This window comes from Oratosquilla oratoria, chromosome 4 (genome assembly GCF_046742065.1).
Source record: "Oratosquilla oratoria isolate Oo_2021 chromosome 4, ASM4674206v1, whole genome shotgun sequence".
Classification (NCBI taxonomy): Eukaryota; Metazoa; Arthropoda; class Malacostraca; order Stomatopoda; family Squillidae; genus Oratosquilla; species Oratosquilla oratoria.
In genome coordinates this window covers 39,917,698-39,941,224 of record NC_134780.1, presented here as the reverse complement: position 1 = coordinate 39,941,224, position 23,527 = coordinate 39,917,698, and the positions used below count along the sequence as shown (strand labels likewise).

The 23,527-nt window shown below is 40.7% G+C and overlaps 1 protein-coding gene across 8 annotated transcripts in view; it reads right to left on the bottom strand.

The window, feature by feature from the left end:
- Pgant7 (N-acetylgalactosaminyltransferase 7) overlaps nt 1-23,527 on the bottom strand; it is a 46,832-nt gene that overhangs the window by 15,805 nt on the left and 7,500 nt on the right. For 4 of the 8 annotated variants that reach the window (XM_076183999.1, XM_076183994.1, XM_076183998.1 and 1 more), the window contains exons 2-3: nt 3,703-3,888; nt 218-385 (exon numbers count right to left, since the gene is read on the bottom strand). In XM_076183999.1, the coding sequence (XP_076040114.1) occupies nt 218-352 (135 nt within the window). In that variant the 5' untranslated portion in view covers nt 353-385; nt 3,703-3,888. Of the gene's footprint in view, nt 1-217; nt 386-1,332; nt 1,436-3,702; nt 3,889-4,553; nt 4,578-17,841; nt 17,861-23,527 lie in introns of those variants that run through there. The other 4 variants (XM_076184001.1, XM_076184000.1, XM_076183995.1 and 1 more) reach the window with 4 other exon arrangements.

The window sequence follows — 23,527 nt, the reverse complement described above, 5'->3', positions numbered from 1 at the left end:
TACATATACATTAAAGCCCACTGAACACCCCTACCATCTCGGCACTATATGGGAACAGACTCCTACTACACCAGATGTAGCCATCACACAGGAGACACAAGGCACCATATAAAAAAAAAATTACTGCATCTTTGAAAGAACTTGAAACTATATTTTAAAGACCCATAATGATGTAATTTATACCCCAAAGAGGAACCAAAATTTAACCTTCACTTACCACAAGAGCACCTGCTGATCGTAGTGTGTTTACATGGGGGGATCTGGACAGCAGGAATAACAGTATCCCTAGTACCCCTACCACTGAGAGTACCACTCGAAATAGTCTTCCTCTCCTCAGCTGAAGCACCCTCATCTTGCAGTCACTTAGAGAAAGTGCATTGTGAACCTGTGAATAAAAATTCCATTTAGACATGTAATCCAAGCAGAACTTGGACTGAAAAAAGTGATATTCAAACCTTTCCCTACGGTGATATCCCTTCAGCTGAATAAAACCATCTGGCATGATCATTCTTTTATCCCATTCTTACAGTGGTGCTCCTTTCCCTACATCAAACTGCCTTTAATTGATGTCACTGCATACATGGGATGAAATAAACTTATGGTTTCCAGTCATGTTGCCCTGGATCTCTCTTACTAGACACCCACATCCCTGAGGAATCGGATCACACCCACTGGGTTAGGCCACAGGTAACTCCACCAAGAGATATTGTGGAATTATCTAGGGTACTCCATTTGGGGGTGCTGCTCATGTCCTGATAATGATCTCTCTTCTGGGTCAATGTCTTAGGGTGTTTAAAGCATTGAATTTGTTGGCCTAGTTAGAAGTGACTGTCTTGTGATCCATGTGCACATTTATATTTTTGGATTGCTGTTGTGAGGTACTGGGTGAAGATTCCTAAAATAGATGTCTGAGTAATATACTGCTGGGACTGGTTTCCCAGTGCATTCTATGGACAGTAATTGTATGATATGATGTGATGGGTGAGTGGATCTCAGAGCTCTTGCATAAAAGTAAGTGCAAATAATTCTTGTATAATGCTCTACAAAGAGGAATTTGGTGACTTCCTGGAGTCTTCTTTATTATTGTTTTCCACAAAGTAGCAATAAAAAAGTCAATTTAGTAACCATACTTAGTCTAATTTCAGAGTACGTGAAATGAACTACTAAATAGTAGTATCTAATTCTTGGAGAATGAAAAATAATCATGGGTATTACTTGGAAATGAACAAAATTAAAGTGTGAGCAAAGCATAAATAATTGGCAAATCAACAGAACACAAATGTATTGATAATAATTGTTTCCTTAAGTTTCAGTGACTGGAAGACCACAGACCCACAGTAATCAGCACTGGTCCTTGTGTGCTTTGGGAAGAAACTATGGACTGTTATCTCTGGTGTGCAAATTTGAATCTGTTTTGATGTTACCAATTCGTGCTTGGGAGAGGAGGGAGGCAGTTGCCAGTTGTTGACTCTCTTTAGGTCAAAAAATGTGGAGGAGAGATAGCTGAAGATAAGGGAGAATTTGGGTCTGGTCTGGAGACCATGTGCCAGTTTCTCAGTTACACGTCCAGATAAAGGCAAAGGTGTTACTGGGATCTGAGAAGAAAGTGACTGGGGGATGATTCTCTCTAACACTTGTCTTAGAACCACCATACGCAGGCTCCAGTCACCAGTCCCATATACAACATAGTCTGTAATTTCTTGAATGACTTAACTGAGACAAAGTTATCTGGGACCAATGATGAGAATATGGAAGATATGGTCCTGTGATAGGCACATTGGAGAGCTTAATCTCCCTGCTGCAACTCTTCAAATCCTGCCAATAGCCTTGCCTTCATGTGGTCTGTCTCCAGACTGGGCCTATGACCCCAGTTCCTCCATCTTTCATACACTTTTTTACATAAGGTGAGCTGGCAATCTGTGAGTGCCCACCTTTCCTTTGTCATACAAGCTATTAACAAAAATTTACTTGTACTAATACAACTCACTCGACAGTCCAGTGTTTCTTACTATAGAAATCCATGAGCAGCCTCATGAGTCATTGTATTTACTAACATTTACTATGATAATTTGTTGTAGATTGAGTAATTCCTCACCCACTGTGCACAAGAAGTAAAATAAATAAATAAAAATGCAGACCAGTGATATACACTTCACACATGTATGCTATCCTCAGCAGTGTTTTTGATGTACTGTACATTGTAAAATAAATTTTTCATTAGCATCAAATAAATGTGTTCATCTAAATACCTAATTATGAACATATTTCAACCATACAAGAAATGTATATTTCAAATGTGGGCACACAAATAAATTTCACCTTGAGTTTTACATCCTTAGTGCTCATGCTTGATGTTCATTAGAGTAATCCATCAATGACAGAGATCACCCGTATATTTTTTCCTAACCACTGCCAAAAGATTTTATTCATATGAGGGGACTCCCCCGCTGCTATTAGAGGATTGGTCTGTTTCAAGTAACCCATAGATAATGAGGAACATTCTTACACAGTATATATTTCTTTCTAATGCCAACTGGGCAATTTTATTCAGTCCAGTGTTAAGAGTTAATAATACCCATATGAGGTGCTATGATGGTTATTACTAGCTCCACAAGGAGCTAAGACAGGACAGACAATGAATGGGTTTTTGGATGGGCATGGGTTATTTGGCATATGAGTGTATGTATACATATACACATACATATACACACACACACACACATATGTATGTAATACGCACATTAAAAAAAAGTACAAGAATTAAATAAGGATTCAAATGAGACTATAAACACATGGTATTATAAATATTTCTTAATAGAGGATATCTACTCCAATTTGTGTATTCATACATGAGGAATGTGCATGTTGACAGCATATCATGTTTGCAGTTCCCCCATTTCATTATCATGAATCAGTCCCACAAGCTTAGATCTAGTCACACCAAGGATCAATGAAAGAATCCTGTGATAACTCTGCAACATGGACATCTGAAAGAATCTCATCAATATGCTCACCTCCAGCCCCAAGGAGGCCCAAGATCTCTCTCAATCAGCTTAAACTGTTTCCTCCACCACTTCACATAAAGAGACGTGACAACTGGTGATTGACCCCTTCCTCCTCCTACTACAATAAGCTGGTGACAAAAACATTTCCACATATACTACAGCACAGGCAATGGTCTAACATTTTTTTCCATTTCTATGGGACATCTTGAGCATCATTGCCAGCTACTGTGGGGATACAGGTTTCTAGTCAGTGAAACTCAAGTAAGTGACTATCATCATAATCACACCAATGATTTTTAATTGATACAAGGTACTCCATTCCAATTATAATAATAATAATTGTTGCTTTGAGTTTCACTAACTAGAATCCCACTGCATCACAGTAGTTGGCAATATCCTTGGGAAGAAATGTTGAACTCGTCCAAGTTGTATAAATGCGGGACTACTTCAGAGTTGCTGAATTATAGGAGTAGAAGAACAGGAACAGTCACTGGTTGTCAGCCCTCCATATGTGAAAAGGTGGAGGAAATACAGTCAAAATTGTCTTGGGCCTAGTCTGGAGACTGAGTCTACACCTCCAGATGGAAGTGAGTGTGGTGACAGGTTTGAAGACAGGTGGTAAGGAAATGATTTTGTTCACTGTCCACCTTGCAGGTACCCATCATTGGTTCCTCCAATTCTATAATCAAGAATATACCTAAAAGCTTTATGAATTTATTCTTGTCTCCTGTAAGAACATCCTCTTCTTTGAATGTGATTCATCTAGTAAATAATAGATTCATGAAGGTCCAAGATGAAACTCTGATGGATGTATTCATGGCAAGATAGCATATGTAGTCTTCAGGTACTGATGACTACATAAGGATTTCTTGCTTCTTTGAGCCTGAAAAGAAAAGAAAATATATGTAAATTACATCATTTAAACAATAAAATTGACATATATTACATCATTACATTCAACAGTATAATTCCCTATCATTAAAGCATCCTTTAACATCTCTAGTATTATCCTGTGCACACCACCATTATTTTTTACATCATGCTGTTAATCTCCCACAATACTTTGCATACATCCACATGATCACACAATTTACACCTATATCATTCATAACTCCATTTAGGGCTTACATGCAAACCACCACCATTACTCTTTCCTTCCACCAAAAATACCATTACTTGCAGTGTCACCATCAGCAGCCATAAATACTGATTCCCACCACTTGATAAACCTTTAATATAGATCAACCAGACACACCATCACCCTTGAAGAATGCTACCAATTTCCAGCAGCTTCACCCTGAGCAGTATTAACTTGCAATATCATTACGAGCATAAGAAAACATGGTAAAATCACCGTCTTCAATCATAATCACAACCACTATTCACCAAAACCAAGACCGATAACATTTTATTATTATATACAATTTCTGTAACCATTAGTACTATCACTACCAGTGCCACCACCATCACCTCTATTTGTCAATGGCATTGTGGTCACCACATGCTGGCCCTAAGATCAAACTCATAAAAAAAAAAAAAAAATCATACCTACAACTGACATCCAATCGTCGATAAGTGTCCTTTTCTGTGAAATGGGAAAAAGCGTCGAGAGGATCTGCGCCCTTTCCTATAAAATTTATAAATACAAGAGACCATGCAGATTTTCCATTTCTGTTGAATACCCACAACATAGCACGTGGTTCTTATATCATATTATATATATGTATATATATACAAATATGTATATATATATATATATATATATATATATATATATATATATATATATATATATATATACAAGCCCACCGGCTGCGCCGGCCCGGCTACGCCGGGGGCCTTGGCCTGCGGCGCTGCGCCTTAGGCGCGGGCGCTGCGCGCCCTGGGCATCACTATACTTGTAAGTCTTATCCTCTTTTAACTTTTCATTAAACGTCAACAGCTTTCGCTGAAACACCTTCACCGTCTCTTTCACAGCTAAAGCTTTAGTCTCTCGATACAGGTCTGGGAACATAAAACTCTTTCGAGTTCTTCGAGTCCTCTTTTTCGAGTTCTTCGAGTTCTTCGAGTTCTTCTTTTTCGAGTTCTTCGAGTTCTTCTTCGAGTTCTACTTCTTCTTCGAGTTCTTCTTCTTCGAGTTCTTCGAGTTCTTCTTCGAGTTCTTCGAGTTCTTCGAGTTTTTTTATTTCTTCTTCGAGTTCTACTTCTTCTTCTTCTTCTTTTTCTTCTTCTTCTTCTTCTTCTTTTTCTTCTTCTTTTTCTTCTTCTTCTTTTTCTTCGCGTTCTTCGCAAATAACCTGACACCTAGAATCATTCTGGAACACAAAAAACCCTCACGGCCAAAACTCGGCTGTAACGCTTTTTACCACGGGAAGGTGTAAGTAACTGGACCCACTACCATTATTTTTTTTTATTATAGATGTATATATATATATAATGTGTGTTTTTTTTTATTTTCTTTTACTGAGCAACTGTTCAATATAATAAAATATTGCACAAAAGGTTTAATAAATTACGTGTAAACATGTTCGGAGGCACTTGGAACTTCTCAATCTTTCTAATTTTCTGAGCTTCCTCATAATTATAATTTCAATTGCATTGCTAAAATAGCAATCGAAGCCAAACATTATTTTTTAAAAAGGGCACTGGTTAGTACCTGACAATGAGTAGCTCTTGTCGGCTGATTGATCACGAAATCAGGGTCTAGCGGACATTGGCACTTGGATCATTCTCCCACGGAGCTACTCATAGGATATAAACAAAAAAATGTAGACGACTTGCTGGGTGATGTACACTATCCCCCCACACAAACACATACACAATGTCTAAAGTACAGTATATGTAATGCTCTGGAGTATATCAATTTATTTGAACGAAATGTATTATTAAATTCTATCAACATTTTATTTATTCACATCTTTTTCAATTAGAATAATCCAAGTACAATTATAACTGAACACTGGAAATTGGAACTTATATTGCGATATTCAAACATACCATAACGATTATTTAAATATACATATTTATACAGGATACATAACACTTGGAGAAGATATATGGTAGTTTGTGTGACATTTTGCACGAGAAAAGACAGTTTAGATGTACAAGTGAATAAAATGAGTAAATTAAGTGAACCAAGTGAATCAACTTAATTGGGCCGCTACACCATAATGATCCGCCAACCGTTCTGGAAGTAGAAATTTAATCTAACCACAGTCCATACATCCTTCTGAGCTTATGTCGCCATCGGCTGGTGAGTGAAGGAGGCCACACCCTAATATTTCTTTTCTAACTATTGTGATGTGATATTGTGTATGTGATGTGATATTGTATTGTGATGGAATATTGTATTGTGCATACAATCGTTAGAAAGATGCTTTACTGCTCCATTAGCCTCAAACCTTCCCTCTAATCTGTTTCCCATCCCTTAACCCTGGCGATGGTTTCTTCTAACTCCTTAATCCAATTACTCACATCGCCCGTTTATGATTATAATTCCGGTGCCATGGGGCTATTCCATTTCTCCCAGTTTCTCACTAAATATGCGGAATTTGTCAATAAACTAATCCATAATTACGTCCCCATGGGCTCAGACTAGCCAATACCAGTTTGGGGCACGCCATCCTGTCCTGCTAAAACCTGGAGGGTGTGGTAGAGGTGAAAAAGGTGGTCATGGTAACCAAGGAGAAAAAGTCACGTAGGCAGAGGGGAGATACGCCTCACGTCCTACGTCTAATTGGAACTCCGATTTCCTAGATATGTCCCCTAAACCTATAGATATATTCAACCTAATAATAACATAATAATACATAACCGGCACTACATATATATAAGTTTCCCATACAGATGCATCAACACCTAGAATAGCCTAAATGGTGTAGCCCAATCACAAAGCAGAGGTGTTGTATTTTTTTATTACTTGGATGATAACAAATATCTTCCTTATGCGACTTACTGCCCCGCCCTAAGGCCACTGCCGGTTAACTAGAGGCCGTGGGTCTCCTCCAAAATAGACCTGGGGCAAGTGATTGATTACATGATATACCACAAGCTAGAACATCTATTAATTCAAAATGAGGGATACGTGGAGAATATGAGACCGGGCTCCATGTAACACACATGCAAGCACGCACGCACGCACGCACAGAAAGAGAGAGGGAGGAATCGGGAGGATAGACAGGTGGGGTCAGGGAAATGGGAGACATGGAAGGAGAGAAAGGAGAGATTTATTACGTCAGTGATAACCGGCGTTTCTATCCTAATAACAATATTGCGCCGAAGAAATGGAGTCAGAAGTGACAAGACTTACTGACGGGAACAGAAAGGATCATGGGTTAAAGTTAAAAATTATCAGAACTATTTTTATAATGTGGATTAGTCACCAATCGTAAAAGGCTGATGTGTGACTCTGGTCCGTAAGGGTGTTACTAAATTCCCTGAAATATTGGTTGCATAAAACTCTACAGTCAACATCCTCTTTGAAGAGAGAGAGAGAAAGCAAACACGCACACACATGCACACTTCAAGAATTTAAGAACAAACTTGATGCTGAAAGATACAAAGACGGGTTACCTCGAGGATAGCTCCCTTCCCGTATAATACAACTAGGTAAGTACACATACACACACACACACACACACACACAGATCGGGTCATATAATCATGAGGTCTTTTTCATCCACGAGGGTAATAGCTCTCGATCACGTGTCCAACACGTGAACCAAGACCATAGTGATTCACCCACCATCACCACCACGATACTCAATGGGCGGAAGTGTACAACAATGACATCTCGCACGGCATCTTTTGTCATTTGAAAGTTCGCCAACGGATGCTGCAACTAAGTGCGAGACAACGTAAAAGAAATGCAACAACTATATGACCAGATAAATGAAAATGTAAATAAATAAATAAATAAACAATTGTAGAAAAATGTCACTGCTGTTCGTTAAGCGTCGTTTACAAGGTGCTACTATTATTCGCTTTGGACAAGCGTCTTAATTCCCAAACGGCTCATGGTGTGAACAAATAAACTACAAGACAGTACAATTCGCTACCGACTAAAACCATGAATTCGAAGCTTCTGTTTGACGCTTTCATAAGGTTAAACATGTTCAATTTTAGTGGCGAATAAAGACGCTAGCGTCTAGCGTCAAAAGCAGTGCCGTGTGAACCGGCCTTTAAGGGGTTCACATGGTTCTGTGGACCAACAAATATCACAATTCTATGCATACTGTCTGTACGCACATCCGCGTACACATACAGTCAAATTAGAAAAAATAATAACAAAAAATGAGAGACATAACGAGGTCAACGTAAACAAGCATTCGCAATCCCGTGTCGACTGTGTTTCGTATACATTTTAATATTGTTGTGTAGTAGTGTCAGAGGGATCAGTTTGTTAAGTGTAGTTGGGAAGGCTTATGGGAGGGTCTTGACTGAGAGGATTAGGAGAGGAACAGAGGGAGTAATTGGTAAAAAACAATGTAGGTTTAGGAAAGGTAGGGGTTGCGTGGATCAGAATTTTGTGGCAACACAGACATGAGAAAACTGTAGCACAAGGTAAGGATGTTTGTTGGGCCTTTATTGATTTGGAGAAGGTTTATGGACAGGAGGGCACTGTGGAAGGTTTTGCAGCTTTATGGGATCGGAGGAATTCTGGGGCTGTCAAGAGTAGTAGAGCCTGTGTTAGAATTAGAAATGAAGAGGATGACTGGTTTGAGGTAAAGGTGGAACTTCGCCAGGGATGTCTCATGTCACCATGGATGTTCAATGTACATGGATAGGGTGATGCGGGAGGTAAATACGAGGGACTGGAAATGGACTGCAAAGCGTTAAAGAAAAAGGAGAAAAGTGGGAAGTAAGCCAGTTGTTGTTTGGTGACGATACTGCGTTTGTGGCAGGATCAGAGGGGGATTAAGTGAGTTGTTGACGAAGTCTGGGAAGAGATGCGGGAGAAAGTTGAATGTAAACGTGGGTAAAAGTAAAGTGATGAGATGTACAAGGAGAGAGGGTGGCAGCAAATTGGAAGTGAATATTAAAGGAGAGAGGCTGGAGGAAGTGGATAGCTTTAGGTATTTGAGGTCGCATGTAGCGGTAAAGGGAGGAGTGGAGGTGGAGGTAAAATGTAGATTGAGAGAAGCAAATAAGTGCCTTGGGAGTTTTAAAAGTGTAATGAGAAACAGACATTTTGAAATGGATACTAAGAGGAGATTGTATGAAGTGGTTGTGCCGACAGCATTGTATGGGACAGAAACATGGAACATAGGAGAGGAAGAGAGGAATAGTGAAAATATTTTTGAGATGACATATCAAAGTATGGTAGTGGTTACACGGTTAGACAGAGTGAGAAAAGGGATGAGGAGAGCAGGGGTGGAAAAGGAGATAGGAGTTAGGGTTGATGGAAGAGTATTGGGATGGTTTGGACACATAGAAAGAATAGGTGAAGATTAGTAAAAGAAGTGTGAAAGGCAGAGGTGAGGTGGGTGGAGTGAATATGAAGGGTCGACCGAGAATGAGGTGGATGAATGGGTGGGTGAAAGGGGCGTTAAGCAAGAGGTGGAGGTCTGTTGAAGAAGAAAGGGAAGAAGATAGAAGTGAGGGGAGAATTGCTGTGTATGGATGATGCAATGAGGAATGGAAGGGAGTGGGTAGGGAATGGGGATTGACGCAACCCGAAGGTCTCCGTCTGCAATCTGCATGAGGGGACGGAGAGGAGGGGTCGGCGATTAAACGAAGCGGCCTTGCTGTGGCTGTGCTGCGTCTTGCTGCATTGTTTCTGACCCAGGGCGATGGGCGAAATGCAGGGATGACCCGTCATCCAGGAGGAGCCAAGATGAGAGGGAGGGGAGTGGTGGATGGGGATGGAATGGGTGGGGGTGGAATTATGCCTTTAGACTTTGACTACCTCTCTGGTAAGGGGGGAAGAGTTCTTTGTGTATGTATGTATGTATGTATGTGTGCACGTATGTTTGTATGTATGTATGATGTAAAATTTTGTCCAACGCAACAAAACAGAACAATACAAAGTAAATAACACAATAAAATAATGAGGTGAAAATGAAAATGAGCATAACGTGTATCCACCACGTGCGCGGTGGGCAGAGGTGAAAGTCGACTTGCCGCTGATGGGTGTGTGCGTGCGCGCGCGCGTGGGGGGGAGGGTTAGGTGAAACTTCTCGCGTCGCGTCAACAACAGACGAGACGCTGGGGCCTAGCGCCTGGCCTGGCCTAGAAAAAGCAGCCACAGTGTGGTTCCTCCATAAGAAACAAAAACGAAATTGGGAAATAATCAAAGACGATGGGTGTTAGGCCTGAAAATGCTCACAGAGACAATAGAACGGTACTGGTTCAACACACCCACACTAGACCTGTCCAAAAAATATTTTTTCATATTTTCATACTTTAATGTACTCTCTCCCATCTTTTTTTATCTGAAAAAGCCAAAACTCAAATCTATTTTTATCTAGGATTTTTTAGGCATTTCTAAGCATATTTTGTGGTATAATTTTTATCTATCCGATATACTGTAGAGCAACAAATCAGGTAACAAATGAAAAAAAAAACAGAATCTACTCTACATATATCAACCGTTAGAATTTACTAAATTTCCCTGTGATTTAAAAAAAATATTATTTTTTTAACCCCTAACTTATTTTTAATACCCTAGAAACATGGTTTTTGTATGGATGTTTGAATTTTAGGTGAATTTAGACCAAAATTCATACATAATTTCATATTTACAGAAACATGTTAATGATGTTGGGCAATACTGAGCAGCACAAATCCAGAAAACTATCCACAAGATACTTCACAGTGGCATTAAGCAAGGAGCTACGAGGACGCACAGTTGCAGTCCACAAGCAAGCATGAAGTCGGCCGTCCACCAGATCTATCACTGAAACCTTCCTGGTCGGATACCTTTAGCTTGCATCAAAGGTACCCACCAACAGACAAGCATTCCAGTACTTCCTTTACCTCCAAAGCTTACTAGAAAATACAGGGAAACCCACGGTTCAAGACCTCGTCTATAAAACGGTTGAAGCTATCATCCCCATTCTGGCAAATGGCTAGGATCAAGACAATGGCAACACCGAACTGCATAAAGCTCTTCGTGAAACTCCATGGCAAACACAGAGCATTGATGAAGAACAAAAGAAGAGCCTGGAGGAAAGAGGAGTGCATTTGTCTTGGAATTGGACAACCTGTTCGACATAGGAGCTCCAGATGCTGTCCAGGATATAGAAAGCAACAGACCGTTATCCAGGGAAAGGAAAGACGACGACATCAGGTTCTACCAGGACCAGAGGACTGAGAGGAGAGGTCGCAAGTCGGGTCATGACAAGATGCTTGAGACAAGATCCCAGCAACAAGTAGGCCGGAGTGAGAGGCAACTGCACAGGCAAGAACAAGGTACTTATACTTTCATACTTTTACTAATCATAGTTTTGAATATCTCAAGTTGGAAGTTTTACATGCTTACCACACTGTATCGTTTTGCAGTTTTGCATGCTTACCACCTTGCAGTTGCAGCAGAACAAGAGGCAATTACTAACGTGGATGGCATTCCCTGGGGCGATTCCAGTGACAATGACGCTAACACAGAGGATATGGATTACCATATGGATAACCAGAATCTTGTATTTCATGAAGATACTGATGTTTTGTGACCAGCTGGAGTATAATGAAGAGACGGTCGCAAAGTTTGGAACGACTCAACATCTTCCTGGCGCTGTTCTACACACCAATGTGGATGATGTCAACATCTGCTGCGGATGCTCCTGTGAATGATCTTCAGCTCATCCAGGACATGTTGAGGTACAAGAGATCAGACCCAGAGGTTGCTGAAGCAATTCTTCAGAAGATGGAAAATCACAAGTGGTACTTGACACAGGAGGCCGTGCCATTCGCGCTCTTCAGCAGCAGGCTAAGTGACAAGCAGTAACTGGACATGCTGCTCGGCTGCATACCACTCAGAAGCCAGACAGCTTCAGAAGGTGAAAACCTGTATTTCATAAGGTGACAGCCAAGACCACACTAGTAGATTTCATTGGTCCGAAATCCCACCTTCTGTAAGACATCCTCAGCATTGGACCTGACTGGCTCCTGGATCGGGTTGAATCATGGCCAGAGAATGAGGACTACAAGAAAGTCTTGGAATACGTGAGAAACCTCAGAGTAGTGAATAACATCGCTGAGCGTGGAGTTAAGATGATGAGCGATTTTGCAAATGTCATCACCACAGATCCCAAGCAGAGGGAATATCTCCTCCATGCTGTGAAATACAACAGGCGGCGCTTCGAAAGCTTCAAGCAAACACTTAACAAATGACTGTGTAACATAATATTGATACATGTAATCATGATCATTTTTCAATTGATGGTCTGACTTGTTGCAAAATTACTTTCCATTTTATGTCAAACGTATGGAATTTTATTATTTTCTGTAAATAACATGCCATTTTTTGTAATTTTAATCAGATTGTACACGCCCAAAAGAGCATTAAAAATGTTTTAATTTTATAACTATTTTGCTGCTCTATCTTTCTCCATGCAAAAACCATGTCTCCAAGTTAATACAAAAATAAAGTCAAGATTTTCAACAATTTCGTATCTATCAAGTCACGGGAAAAATTAATAAATCCTAACGGTTGATATATGTACAGTAGGTCCTGCTCATTCATTTGGTACCTAATTTATTGCTCTATCTTGGGTAAAAACTATACCACAAAATATACTTAGAAATGCCTCAAAATTGGCACTTTTGGTAAGAGCAAAAAAAAAAAAAAAAAAAAAAAAAATCAGCCTCCATGTGGCGATGCTCATACATCCTAGATATAAATGGATGAGTTTTGGCTTTTTCAAGTAGAAAACCACGAAAATATTATTTTTAATAGGTCTAGCCCACACACACGTCTTACTTTTAACGGATAAAGTACAACCCAAGGTCTAAGTAAAGAGGTCTAATCGCTGGAGTAGTTCTGCGCAGCTTCTGACGTCATTTAGATGCGTCCATTTTCTCTTTGTGATACATTGAAGAAAACTGTGAAACGCCAAGGATGACAGGAACTATAATATTTTATATATTATATATATATATTATATATCATATATATTATATATTCATATATATAGACAGGAACTATAATATTTTATATATATTATATATATATATTTTATATAATATTTGTCAGAATATAAATAATTGAGTGGAGCGGTGCGAGCGAAGGCGACGTCATTTTCGAACGACGGACCAACTTCAACTGACAGCTATAGGACCCGCTAACCCCACTTTGAACAGCCAAGTGACGTTCACGGGCTCGCTGCGCCAACTCCCTCGAAATTCGGTCGGAAGTGGTTAGACCTTATATTCTTAGATCTTGGTACAACCCGTAGGAGGACCACCACTGTACGAAAGAGAGGAGCGGGGAGAAGTAAATTATTTCGCAGTGTGCAAATTAGCGAAGAAGACATTCATAGACAAAGAAGGCTGCATGGAGAGACATTCTTGACAGAATGCAGGAGGTAAGGATGACGGATACAAATAAAGTCGGTTGAATCTATGCACACTAAGACAAAATAATAATAATAGCAGCAGCAGCGGTTTGTGACATACTATCTCAGCGCACACATTTGAAAAAAAATGTTTGAAATATGTTACGAAATACAACTTTATATGCGTGTTCACTTATGGAACAAGTTGGATTAAAATATGACCCAAACCAACAACATAGACGAATTGGTTAAGTTTGATGACTGAAGCAAGAGACGGATCACGTGAACACACTCCGTGCCCGCATAATACAAGTGTACACACACACACACAAATACACATGTTCGTGTAGCCAATTAACGGACGCACCTGCGCACATCCAAAACGGAAAGCCACGGGCGTGTATTCACAAAACACGCGCATGGGTAACACCGAAACCGTAACAATACCTCTGGAAACCAGCTCTCAATTAGTCACATCCGTTACTTAGACGTACAGCCTGGTTGTCCTGGAAATGAGTCTTTGTTCGAACAGAATGAACAGAAAGCGAAATTGGGAGAGAAGAGAGAGAAATCAAAAGTAATAATAATAATAATAATAACAATAAAAAAAAAATAGCGGTTGGCGCCTTCGTTTCGGCACGCGAGTCGTAAAACTTCCAAATCAATCTCTCTGTCTCCGGCTCGTGAAAACGTACTCGTATCACAGCCGTATTTCTAATCTATATTTTGTTTTATTTTCTACGGGGGGTTAGTGAGATTTTCATATCTCCAAACTCCCTTCACACGTTTCGGGGTAGGTGCTATGAATCAAGCAATATGAATTTCTGAATCATGTGACCATAGTAAATCGAACAATTATATACTCAGCCATGTTCGTGACAGGTAGGTCCAGCACTTCCTCTCGATCCTTGAACGTGTTGTTGGTGTCAACAATACACAGTGCATCTATTCTTCTGGCTCAATGTCACACCGAAGTGGAATCATATTGAGGCAAGGAGAGATTTAAGGAGGGTAGAAGAACGGAGAGAAGTAAATAATGGATCACAGGAAATAATTATACCAGTTAATGAGGTATTCTATTCCATCTATCTTTTATACTTTTTTGCTTCTGCAAGTCGACGATTTGTATATTTTTTCTTAAGGGTACAAACAAAATATATAAATTGCCTCCCCCTACGTACGCGCCGAAGCGACTACCCTCCTAAAAATACATTACTTTTATTTACAGTCTCACCATGAAGTCGGCCCAACAATGGGGATTCAGTCTTGCTTTGAGGGTCGTTAGTATCGAAAATCTGAAAAGACCATGACACACGCAAGAATCTGATGTTGCGTGGTTTCAGATCCTACACTTTTGTTGACGCATATAGCAGGAAGTCCCCCACCCTTCCCCGATCACATTCGAGAACAGTGTTTACTGGCATCATTTGCATCTTAAAACCGTTAAGTTTCTGCTTTCAAATCTGCACGGAGACATATTGGTCGAAGTTTGTTTCCATCCAACCTCTCCACCCCGCCCAATGAGTTTTTTTTTTGTTTTTTTTTTTTTTGGGGGGGGGGGGGGGGTGGCAATGAGGTACATTCTTTTGCACATACTATATCAAAAATTCAGTTGATCAACCTGGTATTTGCAAAACCGATCTACGCCATCTATGATATTACCTCTAATTATCTTGTGGTTCGCCTGGACACAAAGATATTCTATATGTGCGTGACACAGCCTCATCAATTTCAAAACTAACAATTTGCAGTAACATTCATTCCATTTTTTATCGCATGTCTTCAACTTTCTTTCGTTCTGGACGTTCAGTAACTTCCACAAAATACTACCCCATCATTAGACCACATAAGAAAATAATGATAATGATAATAATTGGTCATCATCCTTTCAATTTTTCAAACGTGGGAGGTGTTCGTCTTTATTTTTTACAAGAATCTAGGATTTCTCATTTGTTGACACTTCAGCATTCACATAAAAATACCATTGCAAGTGGGAACTGAAGTTCCTAAATGATCGTGCATGGCACAAGGATCAAGGACTAAAATCAAGGTTTAAAACATATAACTTCAAGATATGTGAATTATTAGTGAAATGATAGAGAAATTAGAAACAACACGAATTTCAAAGTCGTTTGATCTATGGAGTTCCAGCGAAGTCAGTTTCTGCAGTGACCCTTTGACCGCTGTAGATAACAAGAGCGCGTGGAAAGAGCACGCGTCATCGTTATTTGTCTTTTGTCAACTGATGGCGCCGTGATCGCACTGATATTTTTCGACGTTGTGTTTGTGTTAAGAGCACCAGGGCTTCACCTTACCAATTGGTTAGGCGGCAAATACACAATACTTTTTAATAAAAAATGATAATAATTCGGTTCGGCGTATTTTTATAGCTGGGCAGGAACGATTACCAACTATTTCCTTTCATGGCCTTGTCTTTTTAGTCTTTCTTTTAATAACACCGTGATGATACCTTCTTTTTTCGGAGTAAATGGGGAATGTCTGTTGAACAGCGAAGGAAGTGGGGTCAAGGATAGTTTGAGTGGAGAATGGTTGTGAATGGACAACACATTGACGCGATCCAAACGGATTTCTCCATGTCTTCTCTATTTTTGGCATGAGAGGACGAGAACGCGAGACGAAAGGGATACAAATGGGTGACGGACGGGAGTGGAATGGGTGGAGGTGGATGTATGCCTTGGCTGGCCACCTCACATGGGAAGGGGGGGGTTCTTATGCCCTGGGGCGGCACATGTAAGGGGGGGCAGCCTTTCTAGTCTGGACATGCCATCCACAAGGCTGACAAAATAATTATAATACAAACAGGTCAAAGGAGCCCTGAATATTTCAACATAATGTACGAATTTTGCGTTAGAATCAACAGAATATGAAATATTTTTCCCTTATCCTTTCTGCATTAGAGACATCATATATGAATTTTTAAAATATTTTTAATTATTTCGCAACCCAATAGATAAAATAGGCTGTAAGGGATGGTGGAGATGGGAAGTGGTGATGGGGGAGGTGGGGGGGGGGCCGTCATTGACAATTTTGCCCCGGAGCGGCATGTAAGGGCTCTGCATTTGGTATATAGCCTTGATTGCTTGTCATGCCGTTCCTTTGTCACGGCACCAAAGGGCAGGTTCAGATAAAGGTCAGTTAAATGTCTGGTTTATGGCATTTCGTACAAATTCGTATTGTTCGTTTTCGGTTCCCCAGGTTTGACCCTTCCTTATGACCCCCTTTCTCCGTCCCTGGGGTCAAACTCGCAGTTTAACAACTATTTATTACTAAAATCAAATTAACTTAGCGTGTCTTTAATCTGGTTTTGAATTCTACATTTCATCTGGATTTAATCAAACTAATTCTCCAAGAGCCAACCCCACCCCACCCTTCTCTTCTTCAACCCTTTTTTTCTCCTTTTATGCTTAAGCAGCGATCCACAAACTCTTATTAAAATTAACAATAATAAAATATAGAACATGCAATAAACAAATGAATAAATTAAAATGAAAAAACCACCTCGTCAAGCGCGTTGTGGAACATTTTCCCGCGAAGACGTTCGAACATAATGCAATTAGTAATCATAAAACAAAATATGCGATGCCATTTCTTATTAGTTTAAGTATACGCTCATTTAATTTATTTACCAAATTTATTAATTTCGATCCCGAATGGATAGGGACCATATGGCCCCACCATAATTTGAGAAATGATGAAGCTGGACAATATGTAAAGCTTCCTCCAAAAGGCTAAAAAATATATAAGTTGCTTGCGCACAAGATTAAAACAGATACTATCAATTGATAAGATAGGTTACACTGCATCTGCTCTCTACAAAGAATTGAAGATCTCGAGCACAAATCGAACCACTTTGAACAAGGAGCACTTCGATACTCGAGAGCACCAGACTGGGAATCTCTGCACCCGATTACATCTTGTAAAAACACTGCTGGCGACAAGTCGCTAAGTGCAACCCATCATTGTATTGATGTACCTATTATCAACAATTCCAATCATCTCTATTGTACAAGCATTTTTTTTTTCGTGAGGTCCTACCCAACTCTACATTCTATGTATTCCAATTAGGTAAATACTCCAGTAGAGACGTGTCCGGCACAATCAATAGCATTTCTCATATGGAGATTTTGTCGACATTTTAGTGTGGAAGCGTCGCCTCCAGTGGCGGGAGGAACGTCGCATCCGCTGCGATTTCCTCTCGTTCAAAACCAAGTATGGTTAACGGTCCCCATGACGCCAAGATACACACGATTTGAATAACTTATCTTACTTATTTATTAGTAATTTAAAAAATTTATCATTACATGACGATACGTTTCACAAACCTCATTGTTTGATGACGGACGATTGTTTACTGTGGAAACGATACCACAACGAACCTTTTGGTTCGAAGATCTTTATCAAATTAATTCTGGCAATCGGGAGACTGTCTTCCTCCCAGTTCAGGAAACGACAATATTTTGCACCGCCCCACCAGAGTACAAGAGATTAGATACAATGTCATATCCAGCTTTTTTTTCTCAAAGATAACTCGTACATCAACTTCCTGCATTATTGAAACTAGGCCACGACACGCGTGAGGCATATATTACATAAATAAACTCATGTTGCCCACGCTTGATCATAGAAAGTACAATACAGGTTGTGTTGGTACCTGTATGGTTTTCATGCGGGATGGTAATGCAATTATGTAAGTCAGCTCGTACGTTTTGTCTTTATTTTATACATACATGTATACAAGCATATGTACGTACACATGATACACGTGTATACAACCACCTACCCACACGTCCGCGAGCACAACCCTATATATATATATATATATATATATATATATATATATATATATATATATATATATATATATATATATATATATATATATAAACACTAAAGAACAATGATACAGTTATTTCTTTGGTTGTGGCGACCGGAATCGAATGTGGGCTTTCAGTTACAAGATTCGTATGTGACAACCATGGATGAAGCGATGTTCAACCTCATGTCACACTTTAGTGCAGCTACTCCATGCCAACCGAAATCACGATCCCAGTATCAGTTTTCGCCCAACCTCCGACGTCATCAACAGGAAAGATGGACATTTGAATATTATAATAATGACAACAATAACTATGATAATTATTATCATAATACTGATAATAACAACAACAATAATAAATATAATAATAAGCAGTTACTACTCAACATCAATATCGAGTTAACAACTATTACGATGCTTGTATCGTCGTTTCGTGTTCCAGAAGAGATTCATAATTCCTTGACCAAGAGAGTCCCCTTCGGAAGAGACGACGATGGGCGAGTGTCCAACTGTCCTCCCAACTGCAGGAGGCGCCCTGCCAATCTCTGACGCCGCCGCCGCCGCAGGGGCTCTGGTCGATAGCGGAAGCTCTGCACCAGCCAGGTCGCCCTTGAAGAGCACTAATGAGGTTCTTCAGCCCACAGACCAAAGCTTTGAAGTATGAACTCCCCACCCCTCCTCTCCATCATCACCAAGTCAACCTCGCAAGGATCACTGGCTGCATGTTTTATAAGATCCAACATTTCATGGAGTTTAACTGTACCCCTATGGACCAGATTCACTCGGCCTTCCCTTATGGCTGGAAAGTATCTCCCTGATCACATCAGATAAGAAATGCTATGGCCGCAGCTAAATGCCTCCTGGTGTAACCCCCCTCCCCCCCGCCTTAGCCTCGCTCTAAGGCCCCTGGGTACATCGAACCGTTTCGCCAAGGGCCGGGAATCCCTTGGCAGCAGTGCCAGGGGGGACCTTGGCTGTGGTGCCAGCTCATGTCACCAGGACAGTTTCGTAATATACCGTTACAATTTAAGTAAACAGAATGTGACAATGGATCAAACTGAAACAACCAAAAATTAATACTCAATTTAGTAATACAACAACTTCATACAAGTTATGTATTTACTTAACTGTAGTATACAGGAAAGGAACAACGTTCGTGAGGCCCCGTCGCTTATTCTCCAATGACCATACCTAGTTTCATAGTTCGCAAATTAAAGCCATATTGTGGGCATAGTATGTCCCAAAAAGGCCATTATCCGCTGGTCCTCGTCTATGGTGGTGGTCTAGCGGCCACTACGCATGCGTGACTCGTACCTGACATGAGTTAATGTTTCCTTTCATTAACCGTTCTATTGGGGGAGGAGGAGCGGTGACCAGGGTTCTACACACTGGGTGGTGCACGGTAGAACCCCGTCCATTTTTTTTTTTTTTCAAACTCCGCATCATTTTCCAGATTTTCGTTGCAGACTTCTTCACAGCAGCCATGGAAGTAAGATCGAGGAGTTGTGGAGTATTCCTAATTCTTAGACTTCAAGTCTTTTATCTTTGTATTTCCTTATTTTATATTGTAATTTTACTAATGAAGGTAGTTTTAAAAAGGGCGTTTATATCATTGTTATCATTACTATTACAATTATTAATAATTTATGGCTATCATTATTATAATTATCAATCATTATCTTCATTACTATCATATTTATTATTATTGGGGCCGCGAGGTAGGCCAGTGGATACGGTGTCGAACTCATGAGCAGGTGGTTGTGAGTTAGATTCCTGTGACCCGCTGCATGAAACTTGCGTTGATCCTCGACAGCCCTGGCCAGGCGGGAGGGGGTGGGGGCTTTGAAAAAAACCCAGCGGTTTACCGCAATTGACAGGAGTTTCTCAATTCCCACTTCGTGGATGTGTGATCTATATCTATAACCATTCTTATTATCACTAATCTATTATCATCATAACGAATATTATTACTATTATTAATCGCTATCAACATAATTATCATTAGTCATTATTATAATAATTAATCATCATCATACCAGAGGATACACGACACATCCCTCAAGAACCCTCCAAGTCTTGTCCTTCACCTTATCATAAGAATGAAGAAGTGAAGGAGACTGCAAGAGACCATAAGGCCTACACTAGGCAGCTCCATGTCCATTACCAACTATCATCCCCATCCATAAAGCTGTCTAACCGGGGGCCGAAGAAAAATCGCCTCTACTACAAGATCTACATCTGGAAGGAGGATGACTCAATAAATATAACACGTCCACTGTCAATCACTCGTAAACAGTTTTGGCTGCAGTCAGGCGATTTTATCAACAAAAATCGCAACGAAGGATTAAGTCATCACGATGACCTCTGCCACTGCTACCAGGCGATTTTATTCAACATTTCGAATTTGGCAAAGAAAGAGACGGGTCAGCTTTCTCCGGCTCTATGAAAACCTGTTTGGTCGAGGAGCGGAGGCGTGCGCAGTAGTCCTAAGCCCCTGGGATGGGTTCCTCTTCCTGACGGAGGCGCTGCAGCCACGACTGAGTAACCCCCAAGTTCCCTAACCCTTCCTGGAGAGTCCCCTTGGTCGTATGAGGTCGCAGAGACGAAAGGGATCACGTGTCGACAAGGAAGAGGTCTCTTGTTTACAGAACATCTGATGCCAAGACTCATCAACACGTGCATGCAGGGTATTGAACTCGTTTCTCCAGCTGTATCGTAAATGAGACGAGGGTAAACCCTCTCCATCGAATTATTATTCTTTTTTTTTTTAATTCTCAGTGAAGAAAAAAATACGTACTGCTTTTCTGCCACGTGCCAGATGGCCAAATAAGGGCCCAAAGCGACGACAGCAACATCACCAATAATGATGATAATTATAATGACACAAATAATGATGAGAACAACAACAGCAACAACAACAATAATAATAACAATAACAACAGCAGTATTGCTATTACAGAATCACAATAATTGCATTTATCCCCTATCTCCCCCACTGTCCACTCCAGCTCCCCCATAACTGTGTTCTGACCTTAAGACTTCGACCCACCCCAGCTCAGACAACGGAACTGGGCGGAGACAGAAAGACAAAAGGTCACTAGATAGGAGATAAGGAGAGACAGAGACAAAGAGATAGAGTGTGAGGTAGACATTGGCTTAGAGCTGCAAGGATATGGACTTAACCTAAACGTAGGTCGAAACAATAACGCCAACCACGTACCCGTCAGTGAACGGAATAAGCTTCCGCAGAGGCGATGCAATGAAATAAAGTTTGAAGTTTTAAGTCACCTCAGTTCACCTTATCAGCATGTTGCCATGTCAACGGTTTGTTTTGTTCGCTTGCTTCATTTGCCAGAGAGAGAGAGAGAGAGAGAGAGAGAGAGAGAGAGAGAGAGAGAGAGAGAGAGAGAGAGAGAGAGAGAGAGAGAGAGAGAGAGAGAGAGAGAGAGAGAGAGAGAGAGAGAGAGAGAGAGAGAGAGAGAGAGAGAGAGAGAGAGAGAGAGAGAGAGAGAGAGACACTGGTAGTGACAGTAAAGAGACGAGAGGAAAAAGAGGGGAGAGGAAGTAGGGGAGGAGAAGGAGGAGGAGTACTGTAGGCGGAAGGAGGGAGTGCCTTGTCCTGAAAAGACATGAAAACTCTTCCCACGAACACCCACAAACCACTACTGAAAAGAGTATGAAGGGATGAAAAAATTAACCACACGTACCTATGTTCACCTACATGCAATCTATGTATGTGCGCTCGTACATACACAATATTCACATCTCTCTCGCACACAGACACGATACCTGGGCTCGTCAGGCACGTTTCAAGGTGTGGCGATTGTCCAGAAATTGAATACAATGCAGCCTACCTTAAACACACACACACACGAGAGAATCTGATAAAATGGGATGACAGAAATACAAGAGGACATGGAAAGAAAATAAAAAAAGACAGCTATAGAAGAGACCTGAAAAAGAACAGCTTTCCTCACAGAGTAATAGACAGTTGGAACAAGTTAGATGAGAAAGTGGTGTGTGCAAAAACAATACATGAATTTAAAAATAGTTTAGATAAAACGAGATATGAAAACGGGACACCACGAGCATAGCTCCCCTTCCCGTAGAATACAACTAGGTAAATACACACACACACGCCTCTAGCTCTTTTACCCCTCGTGGGGGGGGGGGGTTTAGCCCTCACTCTCCCCATTTCTGCACAAACGAATTACCTCAGTCCTTACCGGTATGGATACCCTGAACCAGTTTCGACAGGCTTTTGGCTGTCAGGCAGGCAGAGACCAGGGGCTCCGTCTGGTGGGCGGGGGCAGGGGGGGGGGGCGAGATGCGTGGGGGCTAAGCCCTTCCCCACTCACTCATCCTGTCCCCATCCCCACCACCCATTCCGCCCAACACTCCCTCCGTCCACAGACTCTTCCTATACACGTATACGTACATGCACCTAGTGTATTTCGAAAATATGTTTATGTTATTAGATAGCAGGAAGTCTGGGCCAGCCAGTGGGGTGCTGGAACGCAAGGCTGCGTGATGTCTCTTCAAGGCGACAAGGGTGGGCCTCACGTTGTTGAAAGTGTATTTATATGACAATGTTACAGTAGAAAAAAGAAATATCTAAATAATAACAATAATAACATTTATGATGATCATATCGATAGCGATGCTGACAGTGACGATGCTAAAAATTATATTAACAATGATAATGATTATTATAATAACACCAATTACAGTGATAAGTATTATAAAGGTAATAAAAATGAGGGTAAATGTGAAGAGAATATCGGGGTACTGGTGTCTATTCTCCTGAAACGATATTTCATGAAAATCGAGTTTCGGTAGAAATGTCTTACGACATCATGAGGGTGCTGCGAAGCTTTTTAGCAAATTGCGTGATCCAGTACAAGGAGCCGTCACTAGTGATGGGAAAGACATGAGAGATGAGAACGTTCTCTAATTAATTAATTCTATCTCAAAAGCGTCGGTCACGTTGGTGAGAGAAGGTTCAAGAGCATTTTTATTTTCACACAACTTTTGTACTTTGAATCGGGTACACGTCTATTACAGGCAGTGGGAATGGAAGCAGCTAAAGGCATTGATGCTGCGTACCGAGCTTCCTTGCCGGCTCTTACGTTGTCGAGGATGTCAACATGGGATGACACCCAGCGAAATGAACCATGAATAGATTTCGTGGA